The sequence below is a fragment of the Branchiostoma belcheri genome, unplaced genomic scaffold (assembly GCF_001625305.1).
Source record: "Branchiostoma belcheri isolate BF01 breed outbred unplaced genomic scaffold, Haploidv18h27 scaffold38, whole genome shotgun sequence".
Lineage (NCBI taxonomy): Eukaryota > Metazoa > Chordata > Leptocardii > Amphioxiformes > Branchiostomatidae > Branchiostoma > Branchiostoma belcheri.
The window spans coordinates 2,106,866-2,126,086 of record NW_017803998.1 but is presented as its reverse complement, the minus strand read 5'-3'; the positions used below and the strand labels follow the sequence as shown (position 1 = coordinate 2,126,086).

At 40.0% G+C, this 19,221-nt stretch overlaps 1 protein-coding gene across 1 annotated transcript; it reads left to right on the top strand.

Moving 5' to 3' along the window:
• The first annotated feature begins 15 nt into the window (after window positions 1–15).
• On the top strand, window positions 16–18,971 carry LOC109476571 (ubiquitin carboxyl-terminal hydrolase 47-like). Its single transcript, XM_019777555.1, has 30 exons — window positions 16–177; window positions 1,262–1,468; window positions 1,899–2,018; window positions 2,776–2,941; window positions 3,374–3,470; window positions 3,826–3,971; window positions 4,268–4,347; window positions 4,669–4,818; window positions 5,227–5,322; window positions 5,466–5,563; window positions 5,789–5,852; window positions 6,153–6,326; window positions 6,467–6,546; window positions 6,664–6,792; window positions 7,278–7,333; window positions 7,517–7,629; window positions 8,171–8,275; window positions 9,125–9,332; window positions 10,073–10,188; window positions 10,692–10,811; window positions 11,232–11,355; window positions 11,795–12,307; window positions 13,036–13,127; window positions 13,374–13,538; window positions 14,109–14,224; window positions 14,705–14,823; window positions 15,656–15,786; window positions 17,261–17,308; window positions 17,477–17,607; window positions 18,521–18,971. Exons 1-30 carry the CDS (start codon window positions 139–141, stop codon window positions 18,690–18,692), a joined length of 3,975 nt encoding a protein of 1,324 aa, XP_019633114.1. The 5' UTR covers window positions 16–138; the 3' UTR covers window positions 18,693–18,971.
• The last annotated feature ends 250 nt before the right edge of the window (window positions 18,972–19,221 follow it).

Genomic DNA, 19,221 nt, shown 5'->3' with positions numbered 1-19,221 from the left:
TGAGGCTGCCATCTTGAACCCTGGAAATATCGAGGGGAGACTGATTCATTTTTTCTATGGCGTCGCCGTTTCCTCTTTTAAACTGAAGCCTCGTACATTTTTCTCGAACTGGAACGACGGGAACTTGGAGGAAAAAACATGCTTCCCGTCGAGGGAAAGCAAGTAGTGGCCACGGAGGTAAGAAAGTGTCCACGTGAAAGCTTGACCAGACTAGACGTCAGACCGAAGTACACAACACAAAATTCTCACTCCTTCACTTTTGTACGTTTGCAAAAACAACAATTTATTTGTTGAAAATTACAGAAATTTTAAAATTTGTGGACTCCTTATGAAGTACAGCTATACATGAACTAGACAAAAATTGCAGTACAGTGTTTGGAATTTTTCCTCATCTTTAGTTCCTGGACTTTACTTTCACAAACTAGTCAGAAGGCCAGCTGAAGATATGAAAAAATTTGTTTTATACGCACTTTGTTTCATAATTTGGTATTTTGTGCGTCTTTCTCATATGGGTATTTTTCATTACTAACTGCATGGTTTATGTTTAGAAAATTATATGTCATTTGGAAGGATTTTTCACCATAATTTGCCCCACTTAGTCAACCGTGTAATTGCATCAAAAATATTTTTCTTTGAAACATTTTTCGGCATTTTTCTACGAATTATAAAAAAAATTAGCAACAACATAGGACCACTTAACAAATAAGTTACTCTACTACTTAGGAAAGTGTTTTTCTAATCAACAACTGTTGTTCCATTTGGTTGTTTTTGTGAATACATTGGACTTGGAAGGCTTCAAATTGTTTTCCTAATTATCATATAAATGATGTTTGCAAATTCTATTGTTTCTCACTCCAGCTGATTAACAAGTATTTATTCCTATGTTTGTAATCCACTGTCTTGTGTTATTTTTTGGCAACAACCAAGGGGCTTCCCAATATCACAATTGCTCTGAAAATATATCTACTTCCAACTAAATCCCAGCACAAAAGTTTTGTTTTGTATATGGCTGAGTTGATGGCCTGCCTGTCTGCCTACCCTCATTGCTCCGGTTCCATGGTGAGTGGGAGGTGATTTTGACAGTTGATTGCTAGGGAGGTGAAGGTGACCCAACATGCATCTTCAGGAAATGGTGTAACAGTAAAGCCAGATTGAATTACATCTTGCAATCCCCTACACAGTTCAAACAAAGTCTGTCTTAAGCTCACAAAAGCCCAAAATACTTTCTTGAAGTCTGAAATTTTTTATTTCTTGTACGTAGATGGTTTGTGCAGCGGACGAGCCCAAGATGTTGTGTCTGGTGCGAGACATGTGTACGGTGAACTACAGCCGCTCGCGAATCACGCTGAACCTCCCCGCGTCCACCACCATGTGTTCCCTGTACAACGAGGTGGCTCAGCACGCAAACTACGTCCCTGGGACATTCCTCCTACTATGGGAACGGGGAGGAAAGGACAGCGGAGACAATGTGTGTTGATTACATTCTTTTCTCTTCAAATGGCACTATGTTTATATAATGAGGAATAACGTTAGGCTTTTGGTTATGTTTTTACAATATACCATTTATACTTCAATTCTCAAACCATTTTGTTAATTGTGATGAACATGTTGTGTATGTACAGTCAAGTAGCCTTTGAACCTTGTACAATGTTCATTTTGTATATGTTATTAAGTAGCATTGTTGTCAGGTGTAAAATTTTACTATTCTAACTTCCTGGCTTTTTTTATGTGATGGCTGTTCATGAAGTCTAAAAATCTTTCACCCCAATATCTGCTTGAAGATTAGTATGTAACAATTGTTTTACACAATGTGTTGTCTTTATCTCCCAAGCAGATGTTGGGTGGAAGATTATTTCTTTCTTTCCCATTTTCTGACTGTTTTTTTTTTTTTTTGATAGGTTGATGTTCAAGAAGACAGTAAGGACACCCTGTTCCAGTTGGGTCTTCTCCCAGACAACAAGAGAAACCACTTTGTCATCAATGAGAAAGATGGGCAAGCTCCACAGTCCACTACCCAGGTAAACATCTCCAAACACCTTTTTTGTTTGAACAACCAAGATGTTGTGTTACTATTTGTAAGCATATAACTGCCTTGCTATTTTTTAAAAAATGGACACGGTAGATTTGAAATGCCATAAAAAGCTCATGGTAGTAATTTTTAACTACAGATCTTGTAATACTGTAAATCAGAAAACTTTTGTGGCCTTTTTTATTCTTATTGACTTCTCTACTGTGAAGTATGACATTATGAATTATGTGTTTCTAAGGTATTACTACTGTAGTACAGAATTTTGCAAACTGCAATTTCAAACCACTGCGAAAGCCTTCTTTTCCCCTCTTACTACGGAAGAAAAGAAATGTGAAATTAAATGAATTTACAGTATACATACTGCAATTCCTCTGTTTCTAGAGTCCCAACTAGTGTACCATAAATAGGTGAAGAAATCATTTTGATTTGAGTTTACATTGCTCTCGATCTACTGCAAAATTAAATCTGATAATTTTATTGGTCAAAAGTGGAAGAAGTGCTTTGTTTTGAAGCCAGATTGATTTTGAGTCAAACTTTGCTTCTGAGTGTTGGCACATGGCTGCTGTTAATGTACACTTTGTGAGTTTGGTTCTGGTGTCTTATGATATGGCTTTTATGAATTTAGATGTTATGAATGAATTCAGATGGTATGTTTTTTTACTATGTTTAAAAGCTAAATACTTAACAGATGCATGAAATCTTTGATTGCTTGTAGTTAAACTGCTGACTTATTGTGCCTACTACAGGAGGATGAGGACACAGTTGGAGATGCCCTGGCCATCAGTGAGAGTCAGGCCACAGGTAGTACAGACAGTACCAGTGTGTACGGGCCTGTCTACGGCCCTTCTCCCAACCCCAGTACTGACTACAGCACCTACAGCTATGCCTCAGCACTCATCAAATCTGACACTGGTAAGGGACTTTTTTATCGTATTGTTATTACTGACTACGGAAGTGTTGTTTTGGGTGCCGTGGGTTTGTGTGTATGTTTGTCCAGAGAGCATAAGAGTGAAGTTACATGTATTGACACTTGACAGGCAGAATGACAGGTCAAAAGGTCAAACACTGGAAATGGAGTAAACTTGAGAGTTGGTTGACAACATTTGTGTGTGGGAAGATTGACAGGCAGAATTACAGTTCAAAAGGTCAGATAAGGGAAATGTGGTGAACTTGAGAGTAGGTTGAGAGCACATGGGTTGGGGAAGATTGACTGGCACAAAGAGGTCAAAAGATCAGTCACAGGAAAAGGGTGAACTTCTCATTCAGGTCACGAAGCCCAGATAAACTTCCTGGAAATCTGATATCACCAATATCTTGTTTGTTTATTTGTTTGTCTTTTTGCAGGTTATGTTGGACTGGTGAACCAGGCTATGACTTGTTACCTGAACAGTCTGCTCCAGACACTGTACATGACACCAGAGTTTAGGAATGCAGTCTACAAGTAAGTGGTAGTGTAGAACAACAACTGAAAATTCTTGTATCATCATAGATTCATATCAAAGCACTGTAAGAAAGATATGGCAGTTGACAATCATCCATCCAACCAATCAACCAATCCTGTCAATCATAATTAGCAGTTCAACCAATCGTAGCATAGCAATTAACAGTTATACCTTTGAGGGAGTGTGGCTGCTTTTGTGTTAAATATTTGCATGTATTATGGCCACGGGATCAGTCTATGAAGCAACAAGATTTTTTGGCAACACCTCAGGTGCAGAGGCTCTAAATGTCAATGATCATTCCAGGTGGGATTCAGAATTTATCCAGTTGCTTGAGTAAGTGTTACTTTGTTCCAGGTGGGAGTTTGATGGTTCTGAGGAGGAGGAGGCCCGCAGCATCCCTTCACAGCTGCAGAAGCTGTTCATCCAGCTGCAGACCAGCAAGAAGCGCGCTGTGGAGACAACAGACATCACCAGGAGCTTCGGATGGGACAGCAGCGATGGTGGGGGATAGTCTCATAACAGTTTTACTGTTTCTAAACAAAAGGAGTTTTGTTTAAGGGGAGTTTGGTTTTGGGACTGTTTCGCTGACATTTTTCTTCACACAGATTCTTCAGGGATGATCTCAAGTGTTCGTAGTTGTTTGATTTTATAGGGATAGTCTCAAAGGTCCCTTATCGTTCCCAGGCAAAGTCAGTTTTGTTCAGTAGGTTTGAGATGATCTCAAATATGTTGATAGATTTTTTAGACAGAATTTTGAAGGGATAACAAAGTGTGTTTTTTGTGTGCTTCCCAACAGCCTGGCAGCAGCACGATGTGCAGGAACTGTGCAGAGTCATGTTTGATGCTCTGGAGACCAAGTGGAAAAACACAGACCAGGTCAGTAGTTCCTACAGTCTCCAACATTCACAGACTCACCTGTTCTGCAATTTATATAAAAGTCACTAGGAGGTTCTCATGTCTAGTGCTGTGTACCTGTTCGCTGGACCAGTTCTGGACTTGTAAAATATTATGTGGCCACAGTTTTGCCCAGACTACATTGCAAGGTTGCAATTTTGTATATGCCATGGGTTTAGGTCCGGATTTATGAGTCCAGAAATGAACCTAAACCTCTGAACTTGAATCCGGACATGAACCTAAATGTGGGTTTACGTACACAGCACTACTCATGTCATGTGTCGTTCTTCTTGCTTACCACAGAAAAACCTCATCAATGAGTTGTACCAGGGCAGGCTGAAGGACTACGTACGCTGTCTGGAGTGTGGGAGTGAGAGCGCGCGTATGGACGCCTTTCTGGACATACCGCTTACTGTACGTCCGTTTGGAGCGACGCACGCTTACGGCAATGTGGTATGTAACAGTCATGTTTATTAGAATCATAGAACTCATACTCCATAAATTTTCTAGAACTCCTTCTATGTTTACTTTAATACTAGTTAATTAATTAGGCAAATAATGTCTTTACTAACATCACACGCCAGCAGCAAAAGTCAATAAATTGACTAATTCTACCACTGAACTCTATTTCCTGTCACTCCTGTCTGTGGTTATGTCATGCCCTCTAGGCACTGAAAACAAAACCTCCATAAACGAAGGTAATAACAGTGAAGGAAAGAACAGTGTGTAACTAAAAATTTGTTGTATCTGTAGCTTTTATATTTTCGTATAGAATTTCAAAGGTACCTTCTTTTTCTAATGTAGGCTTTTTCTTAAGTAGCTTTTTAATGACAAGTTCGTTTTTTTAATTTCTGGTTCTAGCAAGAAGCATTGGAGGCTTTTGTACAGCCCGAGACCTTGGACGGAAGCAACCAGTACTTCTGCGAGAAGTGCAACAAGAAATGTGACGCTCACAAGGTATGCTTTGAAAAGTTCATATATACCTTAAATTTAACATCTCAATGACTTCAAAACATGTCTTGACATGTATAAAAATTATTTAGAATATAGTTGTTGAGGCTTCAAAGCTCTAAAGTGTTCTGATTTGTTTTTTTTGTTAGGGCCTGAAGTTTGTGAAGTTCCCCTACTTACTGACCATGCAGCTGAAGAGGTTTGACTTTGACTATAACACCATGCAGAGGATCAAACTCAACGACAAGTAAGTTAGAAAATAAAGTTCTTTATGCACAAGCCACTAAAAGTTGCGAGGTGGTCTTCTGGTTAGGGTTGTTGACTTAGAATCTAGTCCCTAGCCCCAAGGTTGTGCCCTTGGGAAAAGTACTTTAAATCTAGTTCCTGAGTCTATTTCTTTTCACTTCCCAACATGTACAGAGTGAGAATGTACTCTATATTTCTAAATCGTACATATCCCTTTTTTCTTCAGGATGACATTCCCAGAAATCCTGAACCTAAACAGCTTCATCACTGATGAGACAGGAACAATACAGGTATGTAGGTTTTGTCATAAAAAGTATCAAATGTGGATTATATCTCATTTGCATTTTTGGGACACTTTTGATCTAATTTGCATTTTTGGGACACTTTTGGTCTAATTTGCATTTTTAGGACACTTTTGGTCTAATTTGCATTTTTGGGACACTTTTGGTCTAATTTGCATTTTTAGGACACTTTTGGTCTAATTTGCATTTTTGGGACACTTTTGGTCTAATTTGCATTTTTGGGACACTTTAAATGTACAAATTAGATACAGCTGATACTGACCCCGTGACAAACAATATTCTCCTCAGAGTAAAACAGACGTAGAAGACACCTTGTCTGCATCAGGCAGTAGTGCAGAGGATGATGCCGGCTTGAGGAACCATACCGGGGAGACACAGGACGACATGGTAGACGAAGGGATTGACATCGAACAGAACACAGCTGTTATCAACGACAGGAACAAGAAAGAACAACAAGCCAAGGTTCCTGTTAACTTTGTCTCTTAAACCTGTACTGTTTCAACCTTGAGTTTATGGGTGCCGCCATCTTGGTTTGTGATGTCATGGGTCGGCCATCTTGTATATACATTTTTGTGTAATGTTTATGTTCTCTCTTCCTCCAGGGTCCGTACATGTATGAACTGTTTTCCATCATGATCCACTCTGGAAGTGCAGCCGGGGGACACTACTATGCATATATCAAGTAAGCACAACTTTAGTATTTTATGTTGTGTCTTTCCCAGGTTTCAAGAAACGTCTCACAAAACCTCCCCTATACTATTAAATGAGCGCCCTTGTGACAAGAACTGTTTTTCGCTAGGTCCTTCCGTGATGGGCAGTGGTACAGTTTTAACGACCAGCACGTCACAAAGATCACGTATGATGACATTCGTAAGACCTACGGTGGGAGTGGCTCACACAGAGGCTACTACTCCGGAGCATTTGCTAGGTAAGTGGGTTGTACCACTCTACTTAAATTTTGGGGGTGTGACAGCTTTACAAATAATAGAATTTCATTGATGGGTAACTCTTTATGTGAATGATTTGATAAATTGTTACTTCCATGTATGGAGGTTTTGTTTTTGTTGACTGTGTTTGTTTGTTTGTATGATAATGTCTAGTTATTTGAATACAGTAAAGTCACTGGAAGTTAGGGGGAATGGTGTAACTGAAGATTGACAGGAAGGTCAAATTGGAGGTCAGAATGCTCCCCCTGAAGGATGCAAGGAAGTGAGGTGGATTTAAAGGTCAAAATAGTCTCCCAGCTTACCGGTAGAGAGTAAAGTTAAATTTAGGGTCAAAATGGTCTCCCCATAAGTTCGAAGGAAGTGTAACATTTATAGAATCAGCAAGAAATTCACCATTGATAGTGAATGAAAAATTAGACATTCAAAAATTTAAGTCTTCTAACTCTTGTTTTTATTTTTTCTCCAGTTCCACCAATGCCTACATGCTTATGTACAGGCAGATAGAGACCAAGAGGAACACTTGTAAGTACTGATTCAGTTACTTCAGGCTCTTGAGAACTATATTGTATTTATTGTCTTTGGTTTGTTTGTATTAATTTTACTGCAGACACCTGAAAGCTGAAATGCATTTTCTAGTGCCCATTGAGCTTGCTGATTTGTATTAATTTTACTGCAAACACCTGAAATCTGAAATGTATTTTCTAGTGCCCATTGAGCTTGCTGATCTGCCAGAGCACATCAAGAAACTTGTGCACAAACTTCACGACAGAGAAGAGCATGAGAGAAGACAGAGGGAGATGGACAAGGCCATGTGCAAGGTGACAACACCTCTCATTTAGATTTTTTCCAAGTACAAGGTCGAACATCTGTTTTTTAGATAAAAGGTTGATCCCATAGCCCCACCATCCTCTGTGAAAACATAGAAATGCAAACTAGAAATGCAAATTTGTGATGGACATGCAGCTGGTCTCCCATTGGCCAAAAAGTTAATTGCTGTTCACTCATTGGTTGAACTGCTAATTGTGATTGACAGTCAGGATTGGTCTATCTTGATCTGACTGTTCCTTGTCTATCATTCTGATATCTATAGTGATCCCATTGAACCAAAACGAATTAGTAGTTGACCCAATTATAGTGCAGCAGTATCAGGTTGGAGAGTGGCTGCATTTTTCATGTACTGTTTTGCATTTCATTGTTCTGACAGGCCATTGGATAGGTCTATTTTCAGTAGCTAGCTGAAAAATGTATGACTTTGTGCAAAATTCATGTACAAGTGTATGACTTTGTGCAAAATTTGTATTAAGACAGTATATGTAAAAACCTTCTAACTCATCATCCATATTATCTTTTCTGAAACAGATCAAGCTGTTCTGTGTCCACCCTGAGTCCAAGAAGCTACTTGAAGGCAGACTGGAGGTTCACAAGGACAAGACACTAGCCGAGGCCACAGAGATAGCTTGGAAGGTACATGTACATGTAGGACTGGGTTTTACCACTCACAAAATCCTGGTAGTGATGCATACCTAAACCCAATTTTAGGTTCAGGTCCGGATTCAAGTCCAGAGGTTTAGGTTCAGTTCCGGACTTGTAAGTCCGGACCTAAACCCATGGCATATACAAAATTGCATGTTGGCAACCTTGCAATGTTGTCTGGGTGTAACTTTGGCCACGTAACATGGAGGGCGGTACTTGACGATGCCCAATGGCAATGTTTTCTTCATTTTGCAGCAAAGATTTTGCAATCTACGGAAGGTTTTAGGTGGTTTGAAAAGAAAAGGGGTATATGAAATGGTCTTTTATGGTAATAAGTCCGGACTCGGTTCTTGACTTTTAGGTTTTTTTGGACTTGAACCTAAACATTCTTACAAGTCCGGATCCAAGTCCAGTGAACCGGTATGCATCACAAAGTCCTGGTATACCTAATGCACTCTCCAAGCATCACTACAGGGAAGGGAAAAAGAGGACATAGTTTTCACTACATTCTGCACATTTTTTGTGCAAACCTTGAAATGTTTCCCATTGTTTTATTTTTGTGTTTTTTTAAATTAATTATGTATCATTGCACCATACTACATCTATAATTGTCTTGACTGCAAACTTGAAACACAGTGAAAACCTCCATTTTCCTCCTCAATGTAAAATTTTTAAAGTCTCTGTGAAAATAAATGAAGTATAGCTCTACTATTATCTAGTATTCTATAACTCTTCTAGTATAGAGTGTAGACCTCAAATTAGTCTTTTTTTCTTTTGTGCAATTTTTTAGGTTTCTATATTACAAACCATTGATTGACACATGTCAAATCTTTCCGTTAGATGTTCAACCTTGACCCTGTGATCGCGCTGGACCAGTGCCGGCTGGTGAAGTACGATGAGTTCCACGACACGCTGGAGCGTTCGTACGAAGGTGAGGAGGAGACACCCATGGGTGTGCTGCTGGGAGGAGTCAAGTCTACCTACATCTTCGACCTGCTACTGGAGACAAGGAGATCTGACCAGAAGTTCCAGAAGTACAAGACTGGAGGTAGGCTTTTTCGCAACACCTCAGCAGCGGAGTTAAGATACCTTTTCTACTTCACCTCCAAAGGAGTGTTGTTGTTTGCTTTTCGCTTGTATGGTTGTGTGTGTGTGTTCCTTCTGCTACTGGAGACCAGGAGACCGGACCAGAAGTTCCAGAAATACAAGACTGGAGGTAGGGTTTCTTGGCAACACCTCGGGAGTGGAACTTAAAAAGGAGTGAAGAAGAAGTGTTGTTTTTTCTTGTCTGGTGGTGTGTTTGTGTGTTCAAATTGCTACTGGAGACCAGGAGACCTGACCAGATTCTAGTTCCAGAAGTACAAGACTGGAGGTAAGTCTTGAAATCTTGGCACAAGACATACGGTTTTATTTTCATGGTGACTTCCATGGAATTGGAATGAGACAAAATCTGTGATATAGCCTATTTTTGAATGGAACACATTTTGGAATAGGACACATTTTGAAATATAGCACATTTTGGAATAGGGCACATTTTGAAATAGGGCACATTTTGGAATAGGGCATATTGGGAAATTGGGCATATTTTGGCAGGAGTTATTTTTTTGTACTCTCTGTAGGTGTAGGAAAATCTGACAGTTACAAATGTATAATAAATGTATAATTCCTATTTGTTGGGTTGACTTGTAAGAGTTGAGTTGAGGCTGTAATGTAGAAGTGTTGTATACTGTAAGCTGCCATGTTTTGTGTTGCAAGCTGTACTGAAGTGCCCCCTGTCCCTCCCCACAGGTACTACAGTGAAGGTCCATGTTGTAGACCTGGAGTGTGAAACTGTCTCCCCTCCCATCACTGTACGGGCATACCTCAACCAGACTATCAGTGAGTTCAAGAACCAACTGGCACAGGTACGTAAAAAGGATATTGTATATAAAGAGTGATTTGATGTAATTCTACATTGTACCATCAAGCCCCAGCATCAGAGTGCATGCATGTCTTACCCTTGGTTATGGGGAACAATAGACGATAAACCGGATAGAGAGAGAGTCTGTTTACATGTAAACATTGCACCAGTTACAATCGTTGGGCTATAAAGTTGATTGATTGTATTTTAGATATCCTTGAGGCCTATGTTTCTAACTTGAACAGACAAAGAAGTCCAAAGCAAAGCAAGACAAAGACAGTAAAACAGTGTAACTGTAGAATGACAGGAAGGTGAAATTGGAGGTCAAAATGGTCTCCCCTCAGACTGAAATGGAATGAGGTCAAATTGGAGATTAAATTGTCTCTTTATGGGTAAAATATGCTCACAATCATCAATAAATTCTGCATAATCAACAGATTCACTATTGACAACAAATATTTCATGGAAGAGTAATATCTTTGATTTCTTGTTTCTTCCTCACACTAGGCCACAGGCCTGCCAGCAGCCAACATGAGGGTTGTGTTTGAGAGATATTATAATGAGCTCAGGCTGCTGACTGTGGCCAACAAGACCCTGAAGGCTGAAGGATTTATGCGAAGCAATAAGGTAAGACACTTAAAAGAACTTGAAAGCTATAGCTTAGCACTATGATAGTCTGGAATGTCATAGAAATGTCACCACATGGAGTTGTTACTGTTTCTTCCTACTTACAAACCATCCTTAACTGTCTTGTAAGCTCATGGAACAGCAGAAGTATTGTTTTGGTTGTCTCTAATTTATGCTAGGTTTGTATGTTTGGGTTCCAAAGTGAGTGGGCAGAGATTGGGTTGATTGACAGGGTTTGACCCAATATGCCCTGGGTTCAAGAAATGTTTGAAATACCATGGTGTAATAGCAGAATAAGTTTTTTGTTTTTATGTAATCTAAGTATGATGTGTAATGCACTCTAGGGTGCAATTCATTCAACACAAAGTATACTATATCTACTAGTTTGAAATTTCAGATTTCTAATCTTGGCTCCTGTAGGTGTTTGTAGAGTGCAGTGACTCCCAGGACAGTCTGCTGCCCTTACCCCAGTCTAAGATGTGGTACCTGCTGGACAGATACGCCAACACCATCAGGGTCTACATCACCCTCCCCGCAGAGTCAGGTAAGCTGGCAGGTTTTTTGGCTACACCTCGTGGGTGGAGCCTCATTTCTTTTGAAAGTCAGATTTTTGGCAATAAACATTTTTATGTACAGGTATCACTTTGATTTTGTGTTTTTTTTACTTCAGTTTGAACTTGAGATCATAAGTATTGTTTTGAAGAACAGTGTAGGTTGACAACATGTGGGTGGGGGAAGATTGACAGGCAGAATAAAAGGTCAAAGGTTAAAATCTGGCGGGGAGTCAGCAGGAATTAGAGGCCAACATGGGGGAATTCAGGAAGCCGAGGATTGCAGCGTCCCAGAAGTCTCAAATCTCTAATTTCTTGTTGATCTCAAAGTACAGTCAGTTTTTGTTGTTCTTAGTTTAAGAAGTGTCCATACCCAATAAAATAAAATAAAATGAGAAGTGTAATTCTGAAGCACATGTTGTTGATTTACAGCAAAACTAAGAGAGCGAATGTATGCGACGAAGGAGACAGAGTTGGAAGACCTGATCGACACGGAAACAGAACACATGAGGCATTGTAGCACACAACCCGGCTCCGAGTCGGACCAGACTGTCACTGCCCCGAACAGCTCGCAAACCTCGGACACCCCCGCCCCCCAGTGCAATATGGTAGATCCCAAAAATAAGTTGTCAGAGGAAGAAGAAGAGGAAGAAAGGACGTGTACAGATGAGACGGACGCTGCTATTGGTCAGGATCCCGCGGACAGAACGGACTGGAATAATTCCGCGGGAGGAGGACCGTGGAATAGCGACGGTTCCGGGAGCAACGGCGAAACTGAGACGGACAGTTGTTACAATTCGAACGGAGGGGACCATGATGAAGGGGGGGTGTCGGGGGAGGAGGCGGAGACAGAAGTGCCGCCGCCATTCCACAGACAACCGTACTACTTCCACGCGGAATATTCCACAGTACCTGTTCCAGTAGGAGGGGATCCAGCTCAGGAAGGTACTGTCTTTCTTTATTTCTTTATTTCTTTATTTGAATTTACCACATGCAAAAACAAGTGGAAGGGAGGACAAAACAGGTGTATCAACGCCTTTACAAGTTGTCCTCCCAAACCTGAAATGATAATACAAAACAATATGGAACCAAGTCAAACAATAAACATTAGACATCAAAAATCAGTAGACATGAAATATACAATTCGGTAAAGATTATACACAGAATTAATTATGTACAAAAATTATCAAATATCATTATGTACAGAGTCAAATGTGTTTGTTGCTATTTGTTTGTTTATTTGAATTCAGCATACTTGATGGTAGTAGTACATAAAGAATGGCCGTCATTGTGAAGATTTCGTTTGGTGAACAGTGTTCTAGCCAGCATCCATCTTTACGGCATTTGATGGAATTTTGACACTCATGATGGGTAAAAATGTTGCTGAAACAGTCGTCTTTGACAGACAAAAATAAGGGTGTAAAGATATAACTTTATTCGCAAAATCATGCCCGAAGGCTAATTGCTTTTACAATCAAGAATAAAACACATTGCAATACAGTAACAGGAGACAGGTAACAACTGTCTGGAAAAAAACTTCTACTTCTACTACTACGCTAGCTATTATGGGGTTCGACTTCTTATAGAAGTCATGATCATAGTCACTCTACCAGCAAATGTCCCCCCTCAAAATGCAGGAATGTGGCTGTGTACTGATGACTTTTTTCTACCAGTTCTAATAGCACATTTAGACAAGAGGATTTCACTGGGAGCACTGAAGAAAGAGCTGGAACCTTTCGTTGGCGTCACAGGAGAAAATTTTAAGGTAAAAACAATTCTTAAAATGGTTTGTGCAAAAAAAATCTATGGTATGATGGTCAGGTAATTTTTGGCGACACCTCAGAGTCGGAGCCATGTATCTTCAGTGGTTAATGAAATGTATTCATGTATATGGACATGTATGCACACCTCCATATTTATGTAAGACCTATGTCTATGTTCAAAAAATGAATCCATTTTTGGCATTGCCTCTGGGGTGGAGCCATTTACCCTCCATGTTTTGTATCTCTAGGTGTACAGAAGTTACGCCAACAATCAGGAGTTCGAGAGCGTGCGACTGAACGAGAACCTGTCCCAGTTTGGAGATGACTGTAAGGTGACGATCCGGCTGGGCAGGGCCCTAAGGAAAGGGGAGTACAGGGTCAAGATATACCAGCTCATGGTCAATGATCCAGAGGTATGGACATCTTCAGTTACTTTTCCTAACCTGCAGTACACTTGTGAATTGCTAGGAGGCACTCATTCACAGTAGTCTTGTGTATATCTGCCCTTTTCAATGTATGATCTCTATTGAGGAACTGTTTACCATACATTTGGACATCTTCAGTTATTTTTCCTAACCTGCAGTCCACTTTTGAATTTCTAGGAGGCACTCACATCATACATGCATTTGGTTAACACATGTGTATTGTGTTTATGAGCATTATGACTGATACCACCCTTCAGGGTGTTTGGAAGTCATTGTTTATGCTATGATATATTCTAAGACTGAGCTTAGGAAAGATTATCAAACTAAGAATTAGACAGAACGGTTCTACTGAATATCATGATAATTTACTTTAAATTCTGGAAAGGGAAAGGAGGTTTCATGGTTGAAATATTTTCCATAGTACTGTAGAAATAATTGGAAGCGCATATTTACATTGTCATCCCCAAAGTAATACCACTGTAAATGTTTCAAGATTCGCAGTAAATGTTTCACAGAATAAATATGCATGTTGTAAAATGTGTTTGATTTTTTTTCCAGCCCTGTAAGTTCCTGCTAGACTGGGTCGTGGCCAAAGGTATGACAGTCCTGCAGTCTAAAGAAGACATCCTGCCTCAGCTCAGGGACCAGTGTGGACTGGACATCCCTCTGGACAGGTCAGAAAATCAGCACTACTTAGAACTGTGTACCTACAACATACAGGTATGAACCTGTACCTGTAACAAAACAAGTTGGCCAATCTTCCACATGTATCCATAAGTTACACATGTATCTATTTCTGTCTTTTTACTAGAGGTTGTATTTTTTTGTATCTAAAACCAAGAGCATTTAGGGGTTTTTCTTTTTTCAAGTACTACATTGTCAAAATGTTCACCTTTTAGATGCAATTTACCTATTCTGAACGTGCAAAAATTGTGTCAACTTTACTGCGTCATACGATACAAACCTCGCAAACCAATACATTGACAGAAATCCATAAAACTTAATTCCTGGAAATGTGAAATCTCCAATAATTATTCCTTTTAATTGCTGAAGTTCTTTGCTATAGTATATGTTTGTAATGGATTCATGCAGCAGGGCTCGGTAGGATTGTTTCTAAAAGTTGTCATTGTTAAAAGTCTGTGTTTGCCTCACAGGTGTCGTCTGCGGAAGAAGACCTGGAAGAACCCAGGTACCATCTTCCTGGACTGGCAGGTGTACGAAGACGACATTCCAGTCTTCAGCAACTGGGAGGTCTTCCTGCAGGTGCTCGAAGGTGACTCCAGCATTCTAACTCAACCCTCCAACTTGCAATTCTTCTAAAAGTCTTCTGTACACTCTCTCCCATAGCTTAGTCAGCCGTCGGGGCAGCATGATGATTGGCCAAGTTCTTCCACTGCTGGCGGTCCTCCGCCAATCTGGCCATCTGGTTGGCTGTTAGACCAGTCCACTCTTTTAATACACAAAAGCTGAAGAGTAATCAAAGAAGTAATGGAATTGGTACAGCCAATGATATTCTAGGAAATTTTCCACATACAAATGTAGGACACTGACAGGAAGTTAGCTCAAAGGTCCCAGAATAGCTACATGTTATCAAAGGTTATCTCATTTCCTATCTTCAATCTATTGCCTTGTGGGGCCTTAACTGCAAGTCTTAGAGCAATAATTCTAGAAGGCAAATACACAAATAGAAGCTGTTTAACAAATGTTTACCTTTAGTTCAAACCGGAAACTGCAAGGGTGTTCTTCATTTGTAAAATGTAGTAAGATTCCTGTGTTGTACGCCAAAAAGCAGTTACTCAAGCAACAAATCATTAATTTAAAAATAATAAAATCATATCCAGTTGCTTGAGTAACTGCTTTTTGGCGTATCTTATTACCTGGATGTCTAACCTTCATTGATGTATTTCTGTATTTCTTGTATACATTGCATTAGCCTAGGTTATGGATTGTAGGGTATGTGATTCGTTACTTTATTGTGTTATGTATGTATGTATTTCACAATGTGGGGCCCGACATCAGCTCAGCTGCCAGGGCTTCCACTGTATTGCACTGTATTGTTTGCAATTTAAATAAATAGAAATGTATTTCTGTGTTGTGTTGTACAGAACCTGAGGCCATGGTGTCCATGCAGCAGATTGCAGTGTTTGTGAGGAGATGGTTTCCCACAGAGTATAAACTGGGACCGTTTCAGGAGATCATCATAGAGGGTCAGAACGTGGAAGAACTCAAGGAGAAGGTTTGTACAAAATAAGTCATTTCAAATAGGGTGGGCAAGACAAAAAAACATGGGGGAAAATGGGTAAAATTAATAGGTCTAGTTTCATCTCCTAGAAGAAATTATAAATTAATTGTATGTGATGGGGGTTCACTTTTTTCTTTGTAACGCTTTGTTGTATCATCTGTGTTGTTTACTGGTTTTTATTTAGTTTTTGTTGTTATGCATGTGGTTTCAGTTATTTTGTTGTTTGTGCCATGCTTTCTTTTGTGTGAATTTTTTGAAAAAATAAAAAGAATGATTTATAAAAAAAAAAAAAATAAGTCATTCATTTCTTCATCATTAAGCACGTCGGCAGAACGTACTGTACCTGCGCAAACCCCGCAATGTATTGTGCATAGCAAAATGTCTTGATTAAGGTTATATTTACGGATTCAAGGATGACATCCCGTCTATAGTTAATGTAAACTATAGGAAAAGATACCGTCTACAACATACAAAATTCTGATGCAACGTTGACCAAACACAGTATGAAAACCGTAAAAAATCTGGGTTTCACACAGGCGCAGTATGTTCAAAGGGTGATGTTAACATATTTAAAAGATTTGTTAGAATTTACTTTTTATCCCCATGTTATTATCACTTTGGAGCAAAACAAAACAAGAAATCAGAGAGTCCAGATTTCAAAATTATTTGACGTTTTTGTGACCTTCAAGCTCTCTTTGTTTCCTGTTTCTGATCTTCTGATCTGTCATTCTGTCTGTCAATCTTCCCCTATCCACATGCTGTCAACCTACTCTCAAGTTTACCCCCTTTTCCTGTGTCCTGTGTCTGACCTTTTGACCTCCTGTCCTGCCAGTCAATCCCCCACCCACGTGCTGTCAACCTACTCTGTCTGGACGAAAAGGTACACAAACCCACAGCTTAGCCACCCTAAACAGAAGCAGTTGCAGAGTTTCCATACCTAAGGCCACACCAATTTAATTTCTTGGTTAACGGATTTTTCTAGAAAAATAATGGAGCGGGCGGGCGAAAAAAAATAAAAACAGGCCTAGGCATCGTATTATGGCCCAAAATGGTACGATAGGAGCCATGAAGTCAACACACCAGGCTGGTTCAAAATTTAAACAATGAATTTTGAACTTTTGATGATACCATTGCATTGAAAGATGGAATAACTGCAACAACTAGGATGAAAAGGTCTGTTTTCAACTGTTCAGGGCAAAATATGAGCATTTTGCAGTTGATTCTGGATTTTTATTTTTATTTGCAAATCTGAAAAAAATGAAGCGGCGAATCCGTTAACCAAAAAAATAAAATTGGTGTGGCCTAAGAATTTGTATCTTTTAGTGTTTTCTTTACTCATTGCTTTGAGTGTGTATATTTAGCCTGACATATGGAAAGATGTGTAACTTTTTACCAGACCTGTTGTTGTAACTGAGAAAAACTGCATTTCTACATCAACCTTCTAACCATGCATTCTTTTTCTCCACAGATAGCAGAAGTTAGTGGCATTCCAGTGGAAAGAGTACAGTTTGCCAAGGTTTGTGTTCATTGCAATTTTCTTGATGTAGAGTACCAGGGCCGTGGTACCTTCCCGTGTGATGTAGTTTTTTTTTAAAATTGTTGACCTGTTGTCCCCTATCCAGGGCCATGGTACCTTCCCGTGTGATGTAGTTTTTTTATTGTTGACCTGTTCTTCCCTATCCAGGGCCGTGGTACCTTCCCGTGTGACGTGTCCCTGTTAGAGATCCACACAGACCTGGAGTGGGACCCTTCAGTCCAAGCCCTCAACACCTGGCCGCTCTATATATGTGATGACGGGTCTGTTCTCTTCTACAGGTGAGACAAACACTGCACACCTGGTCAACATTGACCTAAAGAACCCACCGCACTTGTCAAAAAGAGTAGGAGACTTTCCTGGTGTTAGTGGTTTAAACCTTACAGTCCGGTCTTACGCAGCTTGTACATGTACAAAATGGTTTGTTATGCCTAAAGGCGGTTTACTGGTTATGCGAAACAAACAAACATGAAATCCAAGATCTTACACATGTACCTTCCAAAAATGTTTAGACTATTACAGTGTTCTTTAAATTCTTTTTATATTGTCATTGAGAGTTTCTCACTGACTCTGACTATGCATTGACCTACTGGCCTCCAAAAGGTAATAGACATGCATTTAGCAGGGACTAGAAGACAGGAAATGAGATAACCTTTTCTGGGACCTCAGACCTTACTTCCTGCCAGTGTCCCGATGTGCCATGTGAAAAGTCGTGTGCATAGACAGACAGTCCAAAAGCAAAACCTCCATACACAGGGATAAGGGCTAATTTTTTTATATTGTCCGTAATACAATCTTGCTATGAATAATAAAAAGCATAAAATTAATGCTAAGGTAGCCATTTGTATTGGTTATGGGTTAGGCAGCAGGGAGAAGGTTAACAAGGTATTGCTACAAGCAAAATGCCTTTTCGGTGCATCACCAAGTGCAGTATAAAATGCAGTTATTTTATTATTTGTATAGTGGTAGCATTTACAATGTACATATAAGAAACAGGAGGAGACAGTAGAAACAGATAAAAACTATTCTGGTCCCCGGGCTGGGGTTCAAACCCACGAGCAAATCTGGCCAACGCTCTAACGATTTGGCTGAAAGGTCTAGACCCATCGGCTGGGTCAGTTGGTAGTGCCTATAAAGCCCCACTGTTACATACATGTATCACAATTCTATTTCCTATTCCTTCACTCTTTACAGAGATTCAGAAGAAACCTTGGCTGCGTTGAGCGATGACCAGCGTCGCGACCTACAGCGAAAGGAAAACACAAGGTTAAACAAGACGGGAAGCCGTATCTCGTACTCGCCACGCAAGGAGCGGGCGCTAAAGATTTACACCGACAACAGCCAACCCGCGGACAAACGGTCATGATACCAGCTGAACGTAAAGAAAAGATACTCTCCAAGCAGAGGTTTGGGTTTGGAGTTATTTTTAGTGTGTTTTTAGGCTTTATTATCGGGGTTTCTCTTTTGCACTGGATTTTTTTCCCACCAAAACCCAACCTCTGCCGGCACTCACCCCGGGGCAGGGCAAACCTATTCAGGAAACGTGACAGTGCTCCTCCCCGGGAACCATCAAATTATCATTAGGGATATCCATTTTACTGTGTTGGATTATCACACATCTAGCCAGTCAGAAAGACATTCATTCAGCCACACGCCTCCTGCTGACTGTACCTATTCATGCGTCTGGTTCACACCTCCTTGCAGAACGACTGTAATATATTGAAGTGATTAGGTTTATAGCCCATTGAAGCTTTCGACTGCCGGCAGAGGTTGGGTTTGGTGGGGAAAAAAATCAAGTGCAAAAGAGAAACCCCGATAAAAACCCTAAAAAGCTCAAAATAAACCCAAACCCAAACCTCTGCTTGGAGAGTAAAGAAAAGAACGTGAGAATGAAG

Excerpts from the sequence above, each read along its gene's own strand:
- LOC109476571 (XM_019777555.1), top strand. The coding sequence starts at position 139 with ATGCTTCCCGTCGAGGGAAAGCAAGTAGTGGCCACGGAG. Across the intron at positions 17,309-17,476 it reads AAAGAGTACAGTTTGCCAAG|GGCCGTGGTACCTTCCCGTG; the intron begins GTTTGTGTTCAT and ends TTCCCTATCCAG. Across the intron at positions 17,608-18,520 it reads GGGTCTGTTCTCTTCTACAG|AGATTCAGAAGAAACCTTGG; the intron begins GTGAGACAAACA and ends CACTCTTTACAG.